Genomic DNA, 17,217 nt, shown 5'->3' with positions numbered 1-17,217 from the left:
TAAGTTGTTTAAACTGTCTTTAGCGGTTGTTGTCATAAATAAAGTTGAGTCTGATATGAATGCTTTTGTTATTATTAATCGAAATCACAAATGCGTTTGACCTCTCTTTTTATATCCTTCTTGCCATGTGTCATCATCCATGTAGGTTGAAAAAAATAAATACTCTAGTACTGATTCATGAAAAAAAATCTACTCCAGTACAGTAACAAATTTTTTGTACTGCATTGCCTCCCAAAAGGACATTAAATGCAAAAGCTGGCATCACAAAATTAATTTTAAATCGGTACAATCCATATTAAACAAGCATAAACTGATATTTAACACATTTACAAGCACAATTAGCTTCAATCTACACCACTGTGTATGCAAAATCTTGACTAAATACACAGAACATGAATTTCTTATATGCTAACCACTAATCCACTCATTGTGCCACCATTACCAACAACAATCACATTAAAAAATATTTTACTCCTAACTTTAACATAAATGATCATTTTACAAAAGTGTTCATAAAGCTCTTAGATTTATTCATTCACTTTTCACACTTCATGTTATGCAAGCGCAGCGTGCCAACAAATCACACCGTTAAGACAAATATTTATTCATTGTTGAGATGTCAGCCGTTCATTCGATGATTGGAGTGTTGTAGAGAAATATACTGTCTGCTCTTGTCAGGTGCTCACCATAACCACTAGAAGACCTTTATTTAGGTCAGTCAGAAAGAGAATATATTCAAATAACACTGACAAGCAACTGTAAACATTGTTTATATAGATATAAAAACCTCAGACAGAAGTAGATTTACATGCATTTGGTGTCAAAAATATCATTTGGCATACTTTTATTTTTTTTTAAACATTTCTGAATTGTCGTACTCAAGACAACCATACATTTCTGAGGATATGCCATTTTCTTTCATTCATTATAAAACATGACAACGCGAAACATCTCAAAGCCCTCTTTCAGTCTCTCGGCAATAATGGCGATTACCACAACGCGTTTCACGATATAAGGCAACATCGTCATACAATCTGTACAGACTGTGCACCATTAATATAAATTATCATCAGGTGAGGACCACAAATAATAGTCACAAATTAATTCGAAAAAAAACCATTCAGTGCTTTCTTACATTAGAAGACCGATAATCTTATTGAAGACAACAGCAAAATGAGTGACTGTACACTGGTTTAGTCCGAGAATACGTCCGTTCATTTCATATGCGGGAATCCACACAGCCATTATGTTGATAGCCAGTCGGAGCCCTCGATCGGAACACTTCAAGGTGATTAATGGCTTGGAAGTTAACCCAACTCAACTGGGATTGTTGGGGGACACTTTCAATGCACAAGGCAACACTGGGATCACATTCCGTCTGATCCAGCAAAACGTCAACGCTGGCTTTCTTCAAATGACCTGTGGAAAATTCAAATATCTGTGAAGGAAGCAATCGAATTCACCTTTCCAATTTTTCCAGCAAAAAATGCTGGGAAAAAATGTATAAAGTAAAGTAAATGCCAAAATGCAAAGCTAGTTAAAGCTTGACTTCATCTGCAGAACAAAACACCTTGTCACAAAACATTTGTTGCATTGTCTTGGAACAACTGCTGAGTCATTTCCAATTCTATTAGATGACATAAACGTTAAAATATGTGCAGTGAACAGTGAGATTCAGATTCGAAGATGAGGCGGCAAGGCTGGCTTTTACACATAACCACAAACAGCCACAAGCCGTCCTTTAATCAGACTTTTAACTTATCGTCATAAATAATAACCAGTGTGTGTTGATGAATTTTTCTTAAAAACATCAATTTGACTGGTGAGGTTTTTCAAAAGTCAAGCAAGATGATTTTTTTTTTTTTTTGAACTTAGAAATAAAATCTCAGAGAACCTTCACTCCAAACTCTCACCTGAGCTCCTCTTTTAGTCTTTTGAGTTTATCAAACAGACTGTCGTTCTTGACGCGCATGGGTGCGGTTGGTACGAACCAGGCTGCGATGAATTTGCATATGACCACAATGTGCTGCAATTAGAAATGACATCAGTTTCTCAAGGGGATGACGATGCAATATACAGCGGGTTGTTATTGGAAATAAGTTAGCCAGAACATATTTGGCCGCATTGAGCCGAAACTTACCTCAAACAGGATAACAAATGCGAAGCGCACGGCTAAAATAAGCCAGAACTGTGGCGTGAGGTTGTAGTCCTCGCTGTTTCTGTAGTCTTTATAGCTGTGAAGAAGAGGACTAACGTTCATTTACCAATTAAAAAAAAAAAGCAGCCGACAAATAAAGTTTATTGTATCGGAATCTCTCTGCTCAATCGGTAAGTATTGAGAAAGACATACATTATGCAAATGAAAATTTCTGTGTGAGTGACAACTGCTAACCAACCTGCAGGAAGAGACATTCATTCCATTTGGCGTCTCCATTTGAAAAGAGGAAAACTCCTTGCGGATTTCCAGGTTATCCATGCTGGCAGTGGATAAAGTATTGTTTATGTAGCCAACCATGCAACTTGGGAGAAAGAAGAAATACACAATTGAAAATATGGTGCAGAATGGCGACATCATCGTTCGAAAAACAACACATGCTCACTCGATGTCGGTCGACGTGCCGTTGGCGCAAGGTCCGTAGTGGTAACGGTACACCAGTCGAGGGATGAAGTCTGAGGACACGCCGATGACCAGCCCGTTTGCAATGACGGCTAATACCCCGATAGCCTCCAATAAATTTATCCACACACCTGAAGAAAAGCAAACACATAGCTCATTCGAAAAACATTTCAAGATCGATTCCCTGAGAGTATTTTTGATTCAGACAGACAGTTTTTGCAAAGGCCGCAGGGCGGTTCATTGAGCAAAAGCGCCCGCGTGCTTCGGTGCTATCGTTTGAATCAGGCGCTCTCATACTTTTGACACCAAGTACCACCTAAAAATATGCTAACCACAAAAGCGGAAGTGGAACTTCTTGCATGACCGAAAAACCACAAGGGCTCCCCACTTCGCAAAAGTTTCAGCTTTTACACTTATTCTATATTATGTAAGCTTAAGATACTTCTTTGACGGAATATTAATATTGAGCTCTTGTTTCTCAACCATTGTCGCCGCTCACCAATATCATTGGTCTTCTTGGGAACCAGTCTGCGCTCGAGCGTGACCATCTTAATGGCGTCCAAGCGAATCTCAATGACGTTATTGATGAGGGCCAGCAATGGAGCCAGAGGAAACGCGGCCACGAATATGGTGGTGAAGCTAAACTGGATCACTGCATGCAGAGGGAAAACAAATAAATCAAGCAAAGCAGCCACTTGACTTTTATTTTTTTCCCCCTAGACTATATGTACCCATTTCGAGAAACTCCTTGAAGAGACTGAAGGAGTCCACATCATTGAGGCGGTAGTTGTTCAGCCAGTCTCGCAGCTTGCAGTTATCGCACAGCTCAATTCCATGTTTAGCCTGAGAATCGTCTTTTCGGTAGCAGTGGGCACATTTTCTCTGAAGCTTGTGAGCTCTTCTCCTTTTTAGCCACTTGCCAAACCACCTGATGCCAGCAGGAGGAAAGACAGACTATTTCGGGACACATTGTTGGGAGAGAGTGTGCTGGATGATGTGTATGAAACCGCTTCATACGTACGGGCCGGTGAACTCAAAGACGTTGCTAATGGTTTGCTTCAGGACCATTATGATGGCCATTTGGATAAAGAGGTCTGTGAGACATCCACTGGGATGGCACTGGATGGATGGATTGAAAATAGTATCATGCAAACGAAAAAAAAATGGGAAATATTGCTCGCATCGTGCCGACTCACCTCTTCTAACCTCCATTTACTGGCAATACGCACATAATGGCCAGGATGGCCGTTTATCCTGTTGATTCAATTCATGACACCAACATCAGTCGCTAGAAACGAGCTTTTTAAGGCATTCAAAAGTTGAGTTGCTTACCTGCCAAGAAAAAAGGCGACGTAGAAGAGCGAGGAGAAGTAGGTGAAAAACTGGAAGGTGAACATCTTGACGGTGAAACTCCTCTCAGTGGTTGCGAATGATCTGGTTTTCTCTGCCACGGACATAATACGTTTATACATTATGTTTTGATTCGATTTTTGACAATATCGATGGCATTATGAAGGACTCGGGTAACTCGAGTATGGATGTCAAACGTACAGGTCAAATTCAGGCTACTAACGGGTTTAATTTGCGGGATGAATTTGAAAGTGAATAAGCACCGTAGTGAACTTGCAGTCATGTGCTTTGTTAAAAGTTGTTTCATTTCCAGGTGTCAAATTTTGTTCTTTTATGTGCAATTACTGAGATCAGTAATAATACACATGCAGATGATAAACGGATTTCTTCAAGTGTTTGTATTGCTACGTGATTGTTATTTTTTATTATTCGTGCTGCGATTTTACTGATCCTGCCCGTTTGACATCAAATTAGGTTGAGTGTGCGGCCCCTGAATTACACCGCTGCTCTCGAACTTCATATTCAGTTTTTTAATGAATATCTCATCATTTATTTTTTTGTGTCATTTTCAGCAAAAACATACTCATTCACCAAATAATTCTCTTACTAGCAATAATAAAGAGCAGTTGTAATTTGTATATAACGATGCAGAGTCAGAACATGTCAAACAAAGCCACCACTGTGATTTAACCGGAGCAAAAAAATAAAAAAGAAATTGGCACGCTTCATGCACGGTATATGTCAGCCATACTGTCAACTATCATCTTCCACCCCGAGGACCATTGGGCGTCTTTTTTCAAATATATCCGCAAGTCTTTGACGAAGCTCTCATTATCAATGAGCTTCTCTTTGAGAGGTCACCTGCTGTTTCACATGACTAATATGTGGTGGCCCAATTCCAAAGTTCACGCAAACTGAGTCATCTAATTGTTTGTGACCACACCTTGATGTCATTACAACATTGTGCGCTCTAATGCTGTATATGCAGTATAAATAAACATGTTCTTAGGTGAATCAAGACGGGCAATAATGTCACAGAAAAAAAAAAAGAAGGTGTTGTCTTAACAGTTTTTTTTTTTTTTTTAATGTGCGCTTGGAACACTGGATCTGGGCCACATGGCTCTTGGACTTTTCGGCCATGCATTTTGGTGCCAGGCTGTTCAGCTGCAAGTTATCAGAGTGTCAGCTTCCTGTTTGACTCTACATGGGCAGCCACCAGACAGCTCAAGAACGTTTTTTTTTTTTTAAACAAATAGTGTTGAACAGTTCGCAAATTCAGTTACTTGAGGCTACATTTTGTCAATCGTTTGCAAATCGTTTCTAATATGACAAAGCGAATGGCTATCGGCATTGTTTCTCTGCGTTTTGTGTGTGATTGTGTATGCTGGGCGCTCATGTTTTGCTCAGTGTAGGAATGCGTGTGAACCAAATTTGGCTCCCCCGCAGCTCTTCAAACCAGTTTGGACTGTCAATCAAATCTAAATAACTTTTTAGATCCCAAAAACAATTATGTGGAGATAGAATATGATCATAAACATAAAGCAGCCGTTTGTGTTTTAATGATTTGCCACAGCAACACAATTCGTTTTGACATGGCACAAGATTAACAGAAATTGAGGAATGTTACTACAAATAGCAGGATTTCTTAAAAAAAAAAATTAAATGGGGGGCCAAGACTTTTGCAAAGTCCCACACACTACATTTTCAGCTAAATCCTGCACATACGATAATATGGAGCCAAAGCAATACTGATGAACATACTGTACCTAATTCACAGAGTTTCATGGCCACTCGCCTGTTGACCTGCAACCAAAAAAATGCAATCAACCTCACAAATGACACTACCAAAATGGAGACAAAGATGCATTAAAGACTTGATGTACCCGAGTCATGACGGTGATGATCAGGTAATGAAGGACGGCACCCAGCATCATGGCTATGCTGTTGGAGTGCGTGCTCATGAACTCCCATGACCCCTCAGCCAATTGCACCGCTGCGATCACCCTGAACACCACCAGCGCGTGCGTCAGGCCGATGATTACCAGTATCTGCAGAAACACATTATTTAGATCGCTAAACCACCGGAATGCGGAGCAGTACCAATCTGTGGGCCATTTAGTACCGGGCCACACAACTATTATATTGCTCATCAGACAATGAAAGAAGTTTTATTTTAAATATCTGGAGTATGCCAGGCCTCTGTAAATTCAAACTGCTCGTCTCCGTCACGTTTTTGTTTGTCAAAAAAAAATAAAAATAAAAAAAAAGATCCCACAAGCTAACAAAAATGAGTTTAAAAAAAGCTTTGAAAGCTTTTATGGAAAGGGAAAAGGCCGAACGATGAGACAAAAGAAAGGTCAACAACTTGAAAGGAAATGAAAGTTGCATTCAAGCATCACATCAGCAGTCAGATTGAAATTAAGATTGTTACTCCGACAGTTGATTCTCACACATCAAGACCACTATGGGGCAACTTTTAGCACAGATACGGAACTCGCTGGGATTTTACTGTTTCGCACTTAGTCACAGTTTCATGTTAACGTGCCGCTTAAATTTAGTCAATAAACTACAGTTAACGTAATCTAAAGGATAACGATTAAAAAGGACCTTATTAACGCAAAAAGTTCAGCATTGCAATACAATTGTACACAAACAAGTATTTTTTTTTCTTCTTTACAAGAACCGATGACAATTCGTTTAAAGTGCATTCGGTTGTCCATCCCTAGTCTAGATGACTATTACCATCGCTTGTTTCTTCAAACTGCTTTCTGTTCAACAGTGGGCTTTTTAGGAAGGCATTCTCGTAAGGCCTAGCAATTGGTTGAAGCCTTAAATGGAAAAACACATTTTGGACATCACCGGCACATTTTAGAGAATCTACTATAGGACCCCAATTAAATACGAGAACTACATCCAGTGTAATGGTGAGTATTTTAATCATGTATTTGTTTTGGTGCTAGTCCATGAAAATATTGTATGATATAAAAAGAAATAGATAAATAAAAATTGTGCTGTCTATCAGTAACAACCCAAACTACTTTATCCTAATCAAAATAGCAAGACTTTTATTTGAATCTCTGTGATGTTACTGGCGAAGAAAAAGGACCCACCATAATTATGACACAGATCAAAACCAGTGTGCTGCGCAAATAGGAGTGCTTGAATTTTTTGGGTTCACAATTAACATTGTTGACAATCTCCAAGATGAGTTCCTCCTAAAAAAACACACACACACAAAGACAAACAAACACAATTGAGTTCGCCACATATTCAAACATTAGTGATTAATTCAAAAAGAAAGATTGATTATACCTCCTCCTCACACCAATCCGACACCTTCCATTCACACACAAAGGAAGTTCGATGTCTTTTCCAGAACTCCAAAAACAGTGTGGCTGGAGAAAGAAAAGAAAAAGTGTCAAATTAAAGTATTAAAGTATTATAATTTGTTAGTAAATGATTAAATGGGGGCACAACCATTTTTAGGGAAATGTTTATAAGCAAGTCATCTGAATTGCAGGTCCCATGTCCTAAATGCAAAATAAGAAGATCAATTCCAACATCCGTGCTCCACTTTTATACCCTCAATGCATTCTTTATCTTTCGCGCACACCCAGCCCTTTTATGAGCAGCGCCTTTGTTACTTTGGAATACCGAGCTTCCTCCCAGTACTGTACTTTTCACAGGGATGTCCAAATAAAGTTAGACAAACAGTCATTGGCTGAATCAATAATGTACCGCTGGATTACACTGGATGCGTCTGGAAAAACTGGGAACAAAACTAGAAAAATGCATTCTCTGCAGGCTTCAACACTATTGTAAAATTAGTTCCGTTGAATTGTATTTATTTATTTCCAACAGTCATTCCTCTTTATTTCACAGCATTTCTCTTGGCTATGTTTCCACTATGTATCTATAGATGTTAATTTTTTTTACTTGTCCATTGAGATTTCAGACTCAATGTGCTGCCATGTCAATCTAATCTGGCTACCATCTTCAAAATCAACAATGCTGGCCAACATAACTTGGTGATCTGGTAATTAGATTTCTGATTTGCTTCACCGTGACCACCTCAGCGGCCCACGATAATGTAAGCATCTTTACGTTCTCTGGTTGACGAGAGCAAAACATGTCACAGGCAACTTTGACTAGCAGATTGTCGGTCTACATGTGTTGCTGCAACGTTTATGTTCCAATATCTGCTCCTTACAGCATTGTAACCTTGACCACTTAGATGCTATTCTTTTCCCCATAATGTGTTAGCTTTAAGTTAGCTGACTTAAAGACAAAGTCGTCTTTCTTATATGTTAAGTTTGACAGTATTTTTTTACTGGGCGTGGCACTAAACAGCCTGAAGATTCCAGATTGCTTGTTATAGCAAAATGAGTTGAGTTGAGTTCACTGCGACTATCACAACATAAAACCGTTAACATTTCGTTTTTTGGCATTACTCCATCATGGTTCAGTCATGCTAACAACGGAGCTGCCTTCACACACCGCCGTGCACAGGTGATAGCAAGTGTTTTAAGGACACTCAACTCACCCCATACTGCCATCACCATGGCAAACAGCACGGTGCCTTCATTGTCAAACAACAGGCTCACCTGAGGACATGTGAAACCAAAAGTAAGCCTCAGGGAAAAAAAATAAAAAATTGGGAAGCCGATGCGTCAACCTACCTTGGCATAGGTGCACGTGTCGGACAACAGCCACACTTTGCATCTCTTGTCACAAAGAGGGCACATCACTAAATCGATGTCGCAGACCTCCTTTCTACAAGACAACAAACACTCGGATTGTTCACAGAGGCCCATTAATGCTGTTGCCGTTTAAGATATATCATATGCTTGAGTCAAATCTTACATGAGGGGCGACGTGTTGAAGAAGGCGAGGCCATAGAGGAAGACAATGACCCCGATGACAGCGGGAGTAATAAGCATATACGTGTACCAGCCCAGCCACAGGTAGTACAAGGCCACCTTCTCTCCAAAATAGTTCCTATAAACACAAGTTGCCTTTTAACCTTTAATAAGTCAAGACACCCATTTTACACAGAAAACTGAAATAATAATCATCTCGCCTCAATAACGCGAGGATTTATCCAATACTCATCATGAAGTCATGATTTTGTTTGCCTGCTATGCTATTTTTACCATCGAGAACTTTCATAGGCCTAAAGCACTTTCTTTTTAATAATGACTCCAAATAAGGTGTGTGTTATGCGTGTCACGTGGGAAGGACGACACTCTCGCTTGAACCGATTCAGAGAAGAATACAAATTGTGAACAATATGGCCGCAAAGGCTCGAACTGTGTGGAGAGGTGTTGTAATTCCAACCTGACAGCGGTAATGGGTTGCCTTTGGAAACAAGCAGTCCATCGAGCCCAGCTCTCAGTCAGCTCACGCTGTTTCTTTTTCTGCAGAGGTAACGCAAATTAGCAACTTAAAGAGACCAGCAATACACAGGGAGGATGGAAACATTTTTTTAAACACATGACACGGGTGACCTGTGCAGTCATTTTCGCTTGGTTTAATAATGGATTGAAATTTTTTCCGATTTTCTTTTTTCCCCCGATTTGTTTGCGGCATTTTATGAAGGAAAAAGTCAAGTGAAAAAAAAAAAAAAACTTATAAATCATGAGCTTCATTTTTAATCTATATTAGTAAAAAAAATTGCCATTAAGTTTGAAAAATATTTACATTTTTTTCTTAGAAACCATTTTTGCTGTTTGAATGATAACAACTGTCAATTACTCAAATCAGTAAAACGCATTTTCAAAAGGAAATTCGTATTTCCTCAATCAAATTGATCAAATGTTAATGGCCCACGTGCACCTCAAATCCCAAAACAGCACTGCAACTTGCACGTGACATTTTGCTTCCACTTCCCCTGCAACGACTCTTGTGAGAGGAAAAACCTGCTGACATCAAGCGAGGCAGGCCTCACGACATCAAACCCTCACACTTGAACGCTTGGATGACTCACCGGCATGAGACGTCGTCACTTAATGACTCCCTCACAGCCGCCGTTGGTGAACTTCACTAACGCCAGCCTATTGTTTGGATAGACCTTTGTCGAGTTGTGTTGCACACTTCTCCACAGGAATGTAAAACATTTAAGTGGGCTGTGATACTCTCATCTTTAACAGTTGCGAACAACGTTACGAGCTGTTGCTTTCTGTTGTGCTGAATTGAAACAATCATGTGACCCGCCTTTCTTACTCTTTCCTGGTGAATATTTTCTATAGAAAAACTGTTAAAACTGACATTTTTATTGAAGCCTTAATTTCTGCCTATTGGACATCATTATTATTTTCAACATCAATCATGGCTCTGAGACCTCCGAGAAAGAGTTTGTGGACTACCACTTAAGTCAATGAAACTAAAATGAACTCCATTGGGATGCTTACCTCATGCAGGCAGAACCTCGCCTCAAAAACTTTCATCTTCATCAGATCGCGCAGACCCTCTGGCAGGTTTAACAGGAGTCAAGATTAGCTTCCCCCATTTTCAAGGAGTGGCAGTGGCAAGCGTATTAAACGTATCTTACCTCCTGAACTGATAGGTGTGTGATTCAAGATAAAGTGGACAACCCTTATCCTGAAAGAAGAACAGGCATCATTTCAACAAAAAAAAATAGAACATCAAATGGCCCTAAAGTTGTCAAATTTGGAATTCTACCAAAATGCCTCATTGGTTGGATAAAACTATTATAGCGTAATTAAAACAAGTGTGTGTCTATCTCTGCTCAATTCTTTCTCTTATCAGCACAATCACTTACATGTTTCACATTGTTAGGGGTCATACTGACTGATAATTTACAGACCTAGAAAAAGTGACATGCACATTTTTTTTGCACTTTACTGGAGCAACGGAGGGTAAAAGAAATGCTTCTCAAAAAGCAAATACATTTTGGGGGGGGACTCGTTAATTGAGGTACGGCTGCAACAATATTTCCTAAGAGAATAATTGCGTCACTGAAGGCCTAACCAGCATCCTGGAATGTTGAACTGCATTCTCATTTCAGCAACAAACAAGCTCTTTGTATCACACACATATTGTCAAAACAACCTTATCTGTCTGACGTTCGATGCAGGCATTAGAGCTACAGTACATCTCCAATGGAAACACATTTGCTGATTTTAGAAAAGTAAGCGAATATCTGCAACTCTAGTTGTCACTTGTCAACAGTGAGCTACAGGTCAGAAAGGGAAATCGGTTTACCTGGTGCTGAGAGGCAAATTATTCTGGTCTGAGCTCCAGTTACAGGTATCTGAGACTTTGAGCAGATATCTGTACTTCTCAAAAATCTCAATAGGAGCTTGCATGCCAAAAAAGACCAGGTTATCATCAAGAATTTTCTGTAAAAAAAAGAAAAAAAAAGAAAAAAAGATGAATAATGTCATCCAAGTGTTACACGTGGACACAGTTTTTTAGGAGAAAGCACGTCAATTTAAATCCCCACTCACTGTGACTTTGAAATTCTTCTTTTTCAGTTCCTCGATTAATTCATTTTGCTTCTTGATGGACTCTCGGTCCAGGTGCTCTTTCGTCTTCGCAACCAGGACGTAGTCGTATGAGAGCGGGTTGTACTGCAACTCCAAAACATTGTAACGTCAACTAAATCATTGACACTTAATATCATTACAATCAGTAACTTGCTCTTTCTCAAATATAGTGAGATCCAATCCAAAAGCTGCATCCAAATAGAGAAAACTGCTTTCGATTGACGTTGACACTCGACAGAATTAAACAATTAAAATTGAGTGTGGTTTCTGTTGGCAGTGGTGCCGAACTGCTGTTTGTTTATGATGTTCCCAAATAGGGTAACCAAAGCATTAGTATCGTTTGAACGCAGAAAGCTTTTGTATTCCATCTCCCAATAAAGTGTCATGGGGAATGTAACCAGAATTGTAAAATATAAAGAGGTGGACATTGTCAGTTCCCGTCAGCATTTCAGACCGACCCCCCTTGACGACAACAGCCAAACGGCGTTGAGAACATAATTTGCATGTCACACGCAGACACACAGCCAAATAAATCAAATAAAATCAACGGACGCCCGAAATGTGATGATCGTTTAAATAAAAACAATGTCCGACACACAACGGGCTTTAAATAACGTATTTCTACGGCCAAAAGACGCGCTGTATCAAAGGGTGCAGCACCAGTTGAGGGTGCTATTTCTTTATTTAACACATATACTGGGTGCGCCGCACTACGGGGCGCATGCTAGCTCGCGCATGCTAGCTCGCGCATGCTAGCTCGCGCATGCTAGCTCGAGCATGCTAGCTCGCGCATGCTAGCTCGCGCATGCTAGCTCGCGCATGCTAGCTCGCGCATGCTAGCTCGCGCATGCTAGCTCGCGCATGCTAGCTCGCGCATGCTAGCTCGCGCATGCTAGCTCGCGCATGCTAGCTCGCGCATGCTAACATGCTGATAACATGAATGATAAGACAGACTACGACATCGTGGACAGCTGCCCTTTTGTCCAGCTTTCTCCTGCACCATCACCAAAAAACGTATTCACATAAATGTATTTGTCACAGTCAATTCGAAGCATAGAGGTCTCAGACTTTGGCCAGCAGAGTGTGCTAACATGCGCTCTGAAATACCCCAAGGGGATCAGGCTCAATGGTCAAGAGAGTTGCTATATAATAGGTGTGTTGCATTACAAGGCGCCTCGTCTGTTTTGGGGAAGATTTGGGACTTTAAAGTGCGCCTTATCGTCGCAGAAATATGTAGTTTTTTTTCCCATCTATTTGGCTGCTTGTCAGGTGTGCAGCACCTGCGTGTGATGTGGTATCAGCAAGTCCATTCTCAATGCCTGTAGGAGCAGATATGGCGTTACACAGTTTATTGCTTGTTTTTGGTTAATTGATGAGCTTATTTAAGTCAGAAGTTTCCCTTGCCCCGGTGGGAGTTCCGGGAAACAGTTTTTGACCACCATTGACGCAACAGGTTCGTGATCAACTGTCGGTAAAGTTGAAGTTACATCTAAAGAAAGAAGAATGTGGACAAAATAAATGGAACGCGGGTTCACCTGGCAAATTTGTCCCAGACATTCATTCATTTCAACCGCACCAAAGAAAGCGCGTCATTCACAACCTTCACAATCAGAGGGCCGTAAAGCTTTGGCTTTACCTCTAAAATGCCGTTTGGCCAACTCGGGCCGTCTGGGCGGGCACTGAAACACTGACGAGAACTCAAAGACGGATTAAAACACTGAGGAAATGTCCACCTAATAAATTTTAATGGTAAATAATATATACATAATGGTGCTTAATACTCTCTTTTTAATAACCAAACAATATATTGAGAGGAAATCTAGAACTTTAGTTACCAAAGGGGGAAGTGACATCTGCTCGTTGCCATTCTCTCTTACGACTCCCATTAACTCCAGTAGCTCTATGCTGTGCTATAACACATCAATAACAAGCAATGCATTACTTAGTTGCCAAATCATTCCTTTTCAACACGGCAATGTGTGAGTGAAACATGATGGTCTTAGTTAAAAGAATAAAACTAAGGTTGCTGATAAAATCAGTAGAAAGATCACTATCTAGAAAAGAATGGAGTTAAGCACTCACGTGGGCGTGCGCGTGTGTTTGTGCGCGTGAGTGGGAACGAGAAGGTTTGTTTATCACCCCCTCTGCGGCCATTCTGACTCACCGCCGTCGGTGGACGAGGTTAATCTAACGTGACGGAGACGCATGTGGTGGCATGTGCGTTCTCAATGCCACGCTGTGTTATTCACAGACGCATTTCACACAACACTGCATGCAGCAGGTCGTGGTCGTGCGGCAACATGATGACAACATAATGGCCCTAAATTGGGGACACCTACGCAAGCTTCACGGCAAACAGATCCAACATATTGAACGGGACCATTTGAAATGGTGGACTAGTGGGTAGTAAGGCTGAATCATAAATCGAATACATAAAGTGTCTTTCATATTAATTTATGGATTATTTTCCTTTGTTTTAGCGTAAACCTACCTAGAAAAATGAAACATTTATGAAGAAAAAATACGATTTTTTTTTATTGTAATACAGTTGCTTTTTTATCAGAGAATTGGGACAATTTTAAGTTCAACAACGGCTCTAAACTATTACTCGATGACACGGGTCGGGAGCAAATTGAAAGCATTTACCTTTAAATGTATTTAAAAATGTCGTCACTTTTTTGTATCAAATAAGGTTTTCGAGATATTTTTATTTTTTGCTTTAAGTTTGACCAATAAAAACTTGTGTAACAGATTTTACCATGCAGTTATTTCTAGTTGTTTTTTTAAACAAAATCCACCTGTTGCTGACATACTCAATTCAGAAATATTACCAAATATATTAATATATTATATATTGTAATAATTTTACACCAATAATAATAATAATATCTTTATTATGAAAACCTGATGTGCTAGAGCAGAAATGAGGGCAGAATTTGAATCAGCGCAAAAAAAACAACCTTGATCACGCTAATGTGCACCCTTGTGCAACCACATTATTCCAATTGTTTGTTTTAATTTTCCCTATTGAAAAGATTTGAAAATCTGATTGTGTTAAGTGTTTGTCAGATTACCAGTGGACAAACAAATTGGGCGTCACTTTTTATATCCTGAAATTTGAACTAGGGTGAGTAAACGTTTTATATCCACTACATGTGAGTTTCCAGCACAAAGTTGTTGTTTTTTTTTTTGTTTGTTTTTTTATATCTCAAAATGGGTATTTTGTGTCTATTTATTTTTGCAGTGCAAATGACAACGATAGCATTCAGTGCTTTGGTCTTGGGCGCTAACTAGAAAACCATTGACACAGTATATGCATCATAAAAGCTGTTAATCAACAATTAGGTTACAGTTTTGGCAGATAAAACTGTGACCTGGAAAGCTCAGAGGGTTAAGAATCCTCACAGTCACAGAGGTATCAACTTAATTTATTTATTGATTGATTTTAGGTTTATCCTTGTGGTTGCAGTTTGCAGTGGGGGACAACTGCAAACTACAACTGTATGGAGCCTAGTGAGTCTCCTGCCAAGTGGCTAAATATGATTAGCAGCAAAATATTCAGAAAAGCTTCTCGGTAGGAAGCAGTACAGTTCTACATACACAATCTATTCACAGTGTCAATCAAAACTGAGCAGCATTATCTTTTGAAGGGAAGACTGTGAAATGCTTGATCAACATGTAATGATGATGTGCAACCATTGAAGTGGGCATTTTAACCATTGGCCATGTGGCCATATTTTGAAATGCTGTCATGTTAACCGCATGCATGTGATTGCGTGGGTGCTGCAAAACATGACTGGGTGACATAGCGACTAACAACGAAACACGTACACACGATTTTGTGTGTCGTATGTTTAAAACTAAAGAATGCCTAAGTATGATTTCTTACCTGCCTCCTGTGTCCTGGCATGATAGACAGGCAGCAAGTGGGTTAAAAAAAAGGACACAATGGAAAAATAGACTAGTCCCTAACTCCCTTTCCCCTCGGCGGTGATTCCTAAGTCGTTCCGTGGCCTGCTCTGAGTTGATGTGAACGGGCAGGTAACTTCCGTAGTCGTCCTCGGCAACGAACGTGTTCTTGCAAGGAATGTAGGAGCGACTCCACCTGTTGCTGACGGTGTCACGACGAGCCTCCACCTTTCCTTCGCTTCGCTGAACTGCGGGCGACGTAAACACACGAGCCACGAACGAGTGGCGTGGTGTGTTTGCAGGCTTGCTCCCTCGATGAGGTCCTCAGGTGCGATGGAATGAATTTATTGTTGCCGCCTCCTCAAGTGAGGCGGAGTGACTTGGGTTGGCCACTAGGTGGCAGCAAACGCAATTATTTAAACCAGGGGTGATCCAGCTTGAGTGTTATTTGGATTTATAAAACGGGCTAAAGAGCCAAGTCATTCATAGTGTCTGTCTGCCTGTCAATCAATCTGTAGAGCTCTCAATGAAGTCTCTTGACTTCTGTTGAAAAAGCCATCAAAGTGGTAATAACCAAATACTCAGTCAATTATGCAATATATGGGATGGTAATAGGGTTCCAGTGCAGAAAACATTTGGAAAGGGACAAGAAGTTTTAATGCCTCAAACTATGTCCCTTGTTTATAAATACACATTTTTGTCCAACCATTTACTTTCCTTGTGATAATACATTTATGTGGCTTCACCGTTATAACTGCCAAACAAATATCACACCCCTGCTTTGAAGCCTTCAATTTCGTAGTTACCACTTGACTTTCAGGTCCCTCTATGGATTTTCTATTGGGTTAAGGTCACTCCATGAGCTTAATGTGCTTCTTTTGAGCTACACCTTTGTTGTCAGGCAGTATGTTTGGGGTCATTGTACCCTTTGCAGAAAAGCATCCCAAAAACCTTTGTCCCTTCATCCAAAACCAAATGATGTTTTTTGGGTCATACTTACATTTATCCAGCTTGCAAACATGACAAATTGAAATGATTCCAAAGATATTGGGCTCATCTGACCACAGCACTTTCTCCACAGCCTTTTCGGTGTCATTTAAAACATTCCCGGGTGAACCTAATGCAGGCCTCCACATGTGCCTGCAAGATTGCAGAGGGATTAAGCCTGGGTGTCTTTAGAAACAAAAAATAATATGTCAGAGCGGCCATATACAGTATACTAAGATTCTTCATTGAAACTAACATACCGGTCAAAAGTTTGGACAAGGCTGGTCATTTCCAACAAGTGTGCCCAAACTTGTGTTTTTCACTCGGATCTTGTATTTACTGTCATATCCTGGATTACATACTGTATTTTCCCATTTTACAGTCTACCGGATTAAAATCAAAGGTGGTCTCGCTTGTCTTGTCATTACTGGCAACTGCTTACCATTAGACATTGGCAGTGCACACCCAAGAAGCGCCACATGTTGCGGAGAATGGACAATATGAGACTGAAGAAAAAGTGGTTTGGGGAAATGAGTAGCTGTATTTCTGTGCACGCTGCCACACCCCGCAGAGGAGCGCAGTGTAATTACACAAGTACAGGACTGTGGAGGCCACATGAAGGACAGCAAGACGGCCGTGGCACTAAATTTAAACTCAGAGAAAATACATGGGCGATGGCAAGGGGAGGTTGTAGAGAGACGCTTTCCTGAAAAGGAGGATGGGGTGCAGAGTGGAATTGAGGTTAATCATTGTGAATTGCAGTAGAGAAAAAAGTTAACTCACAAAGTTCTGTTCAGTGCACCTTGGTAGTTCTCCCTTATTATTTGCATTTTTTTTAGTCTTGCT

The 17,217-nt window shown here is 40.2% G+C and overlaps 1 protein-coding gene across 3 annotated transcripts; it reads right to left on the bottom strand.

Moving 5' to 3' along the window:
* Nucleotides 1-513: 513 nt before the first annotated feature.
* On the bottom strand, nt 514-15,722 carry LOC148335031 (anoctamin-9). 3 transcript variants are annotated; one of them, XM_088299358.1, is made up of 24 exons: nt 15,365-15,722; nt 13,311-13,385; nt 11,437-11,565; nt 11,192-11,328; nt 10,518-10,567; nt 10,378-10,436; nt 9,305-9,384; nt 8,831-8,965; nt 8,647-8,740; nt 8,511-8,571; nt 7,280-7,362; nt 7,078-7,182; nt 5,851-6,015; nt 5,734-5,770; nt 3,950-4,061; nt 3,814-3,871; nt 3,639-3,736; nt 3,349-3,545; nt 3,117-3,269; nt 2,601-2,748; nt 2,397-2,519; nt 2,141-2,234; nt 1,914-2,026; nt 514-1,419 (listed from the first exon to the last, which is right to left on the bottom strand). In XM_088299358.1, exons 1-24 carry the CDS (start codon nt 15,383-15,385, stop codon nt 1,395-1,397), a joined length of 2,352 nt encoding a protein of 783 aa, XP_088155484.1. In that variant the 5' UTR covers nt 15,386-15,722; the 3' UTR covers nt 514-1,394. The 3 variants fall into 3 exon arrangements, with proteins under 3 accessions (XP_088155484.1, XP_088155485.1, XP_088155487.1); XM_088299359.1 differs by having other exon boundaries at nt 11,437-11,559; XM_088299361.1 differs by lacking the exons at nt 11,192-11,328; nt 11,437-11,565.
* Between the last annotated feature and the right edge of the window lie 1,495 nt (nt 15,723-17,217).

The sequence above is a fragment of the Idiotropiscis lumnitzeri genome, chromosome 6, assembly GCF_059441095.1.
Source record: "Idiotropiscis lumnitzeri isolate Australia: NSW breed Sydney's pygmy pipehorse chromosome 6, RoL_Ilum_1.0, whole genome shotgun sequence".
Taxonomy (NCBI): Eukaryota; Metazoa; Chordata; class Actinopteri; order Syngnathiformes; family Syngnathidae; genus Idiotropiscis; species Idiotropiscis lumnitzeri.
This window is presented reverse-complemented; position numbering and strand designations above follow the sequence as displayed.

What these genes read in the sequence shown, in the direction of transcription:
- LOC148335031 (XM_088299358.1), bottom strand. Translation starts at nt 15,385, where the DNA reads ATGCCAGGACACAGGAGGCAG. An exon ending in CACACCTATCAGTTCAGGAG is followed by an intron (nt 10,437 to 10,517) that starts GTAAGATACGTT and finishes TAAACCTGCCAG; the next exon opens with AGGGTCTGCGCGATCTGATG. An exon ending in AGACTAAAAGAGGAGCTCAG is followed by an intron (nt 1,420 to 1,913) that starts GTGAGAGTTTGG and finishes AATTTTCCACAG; the next exon opens with GTCATTTGAAGAAAGCCAGC.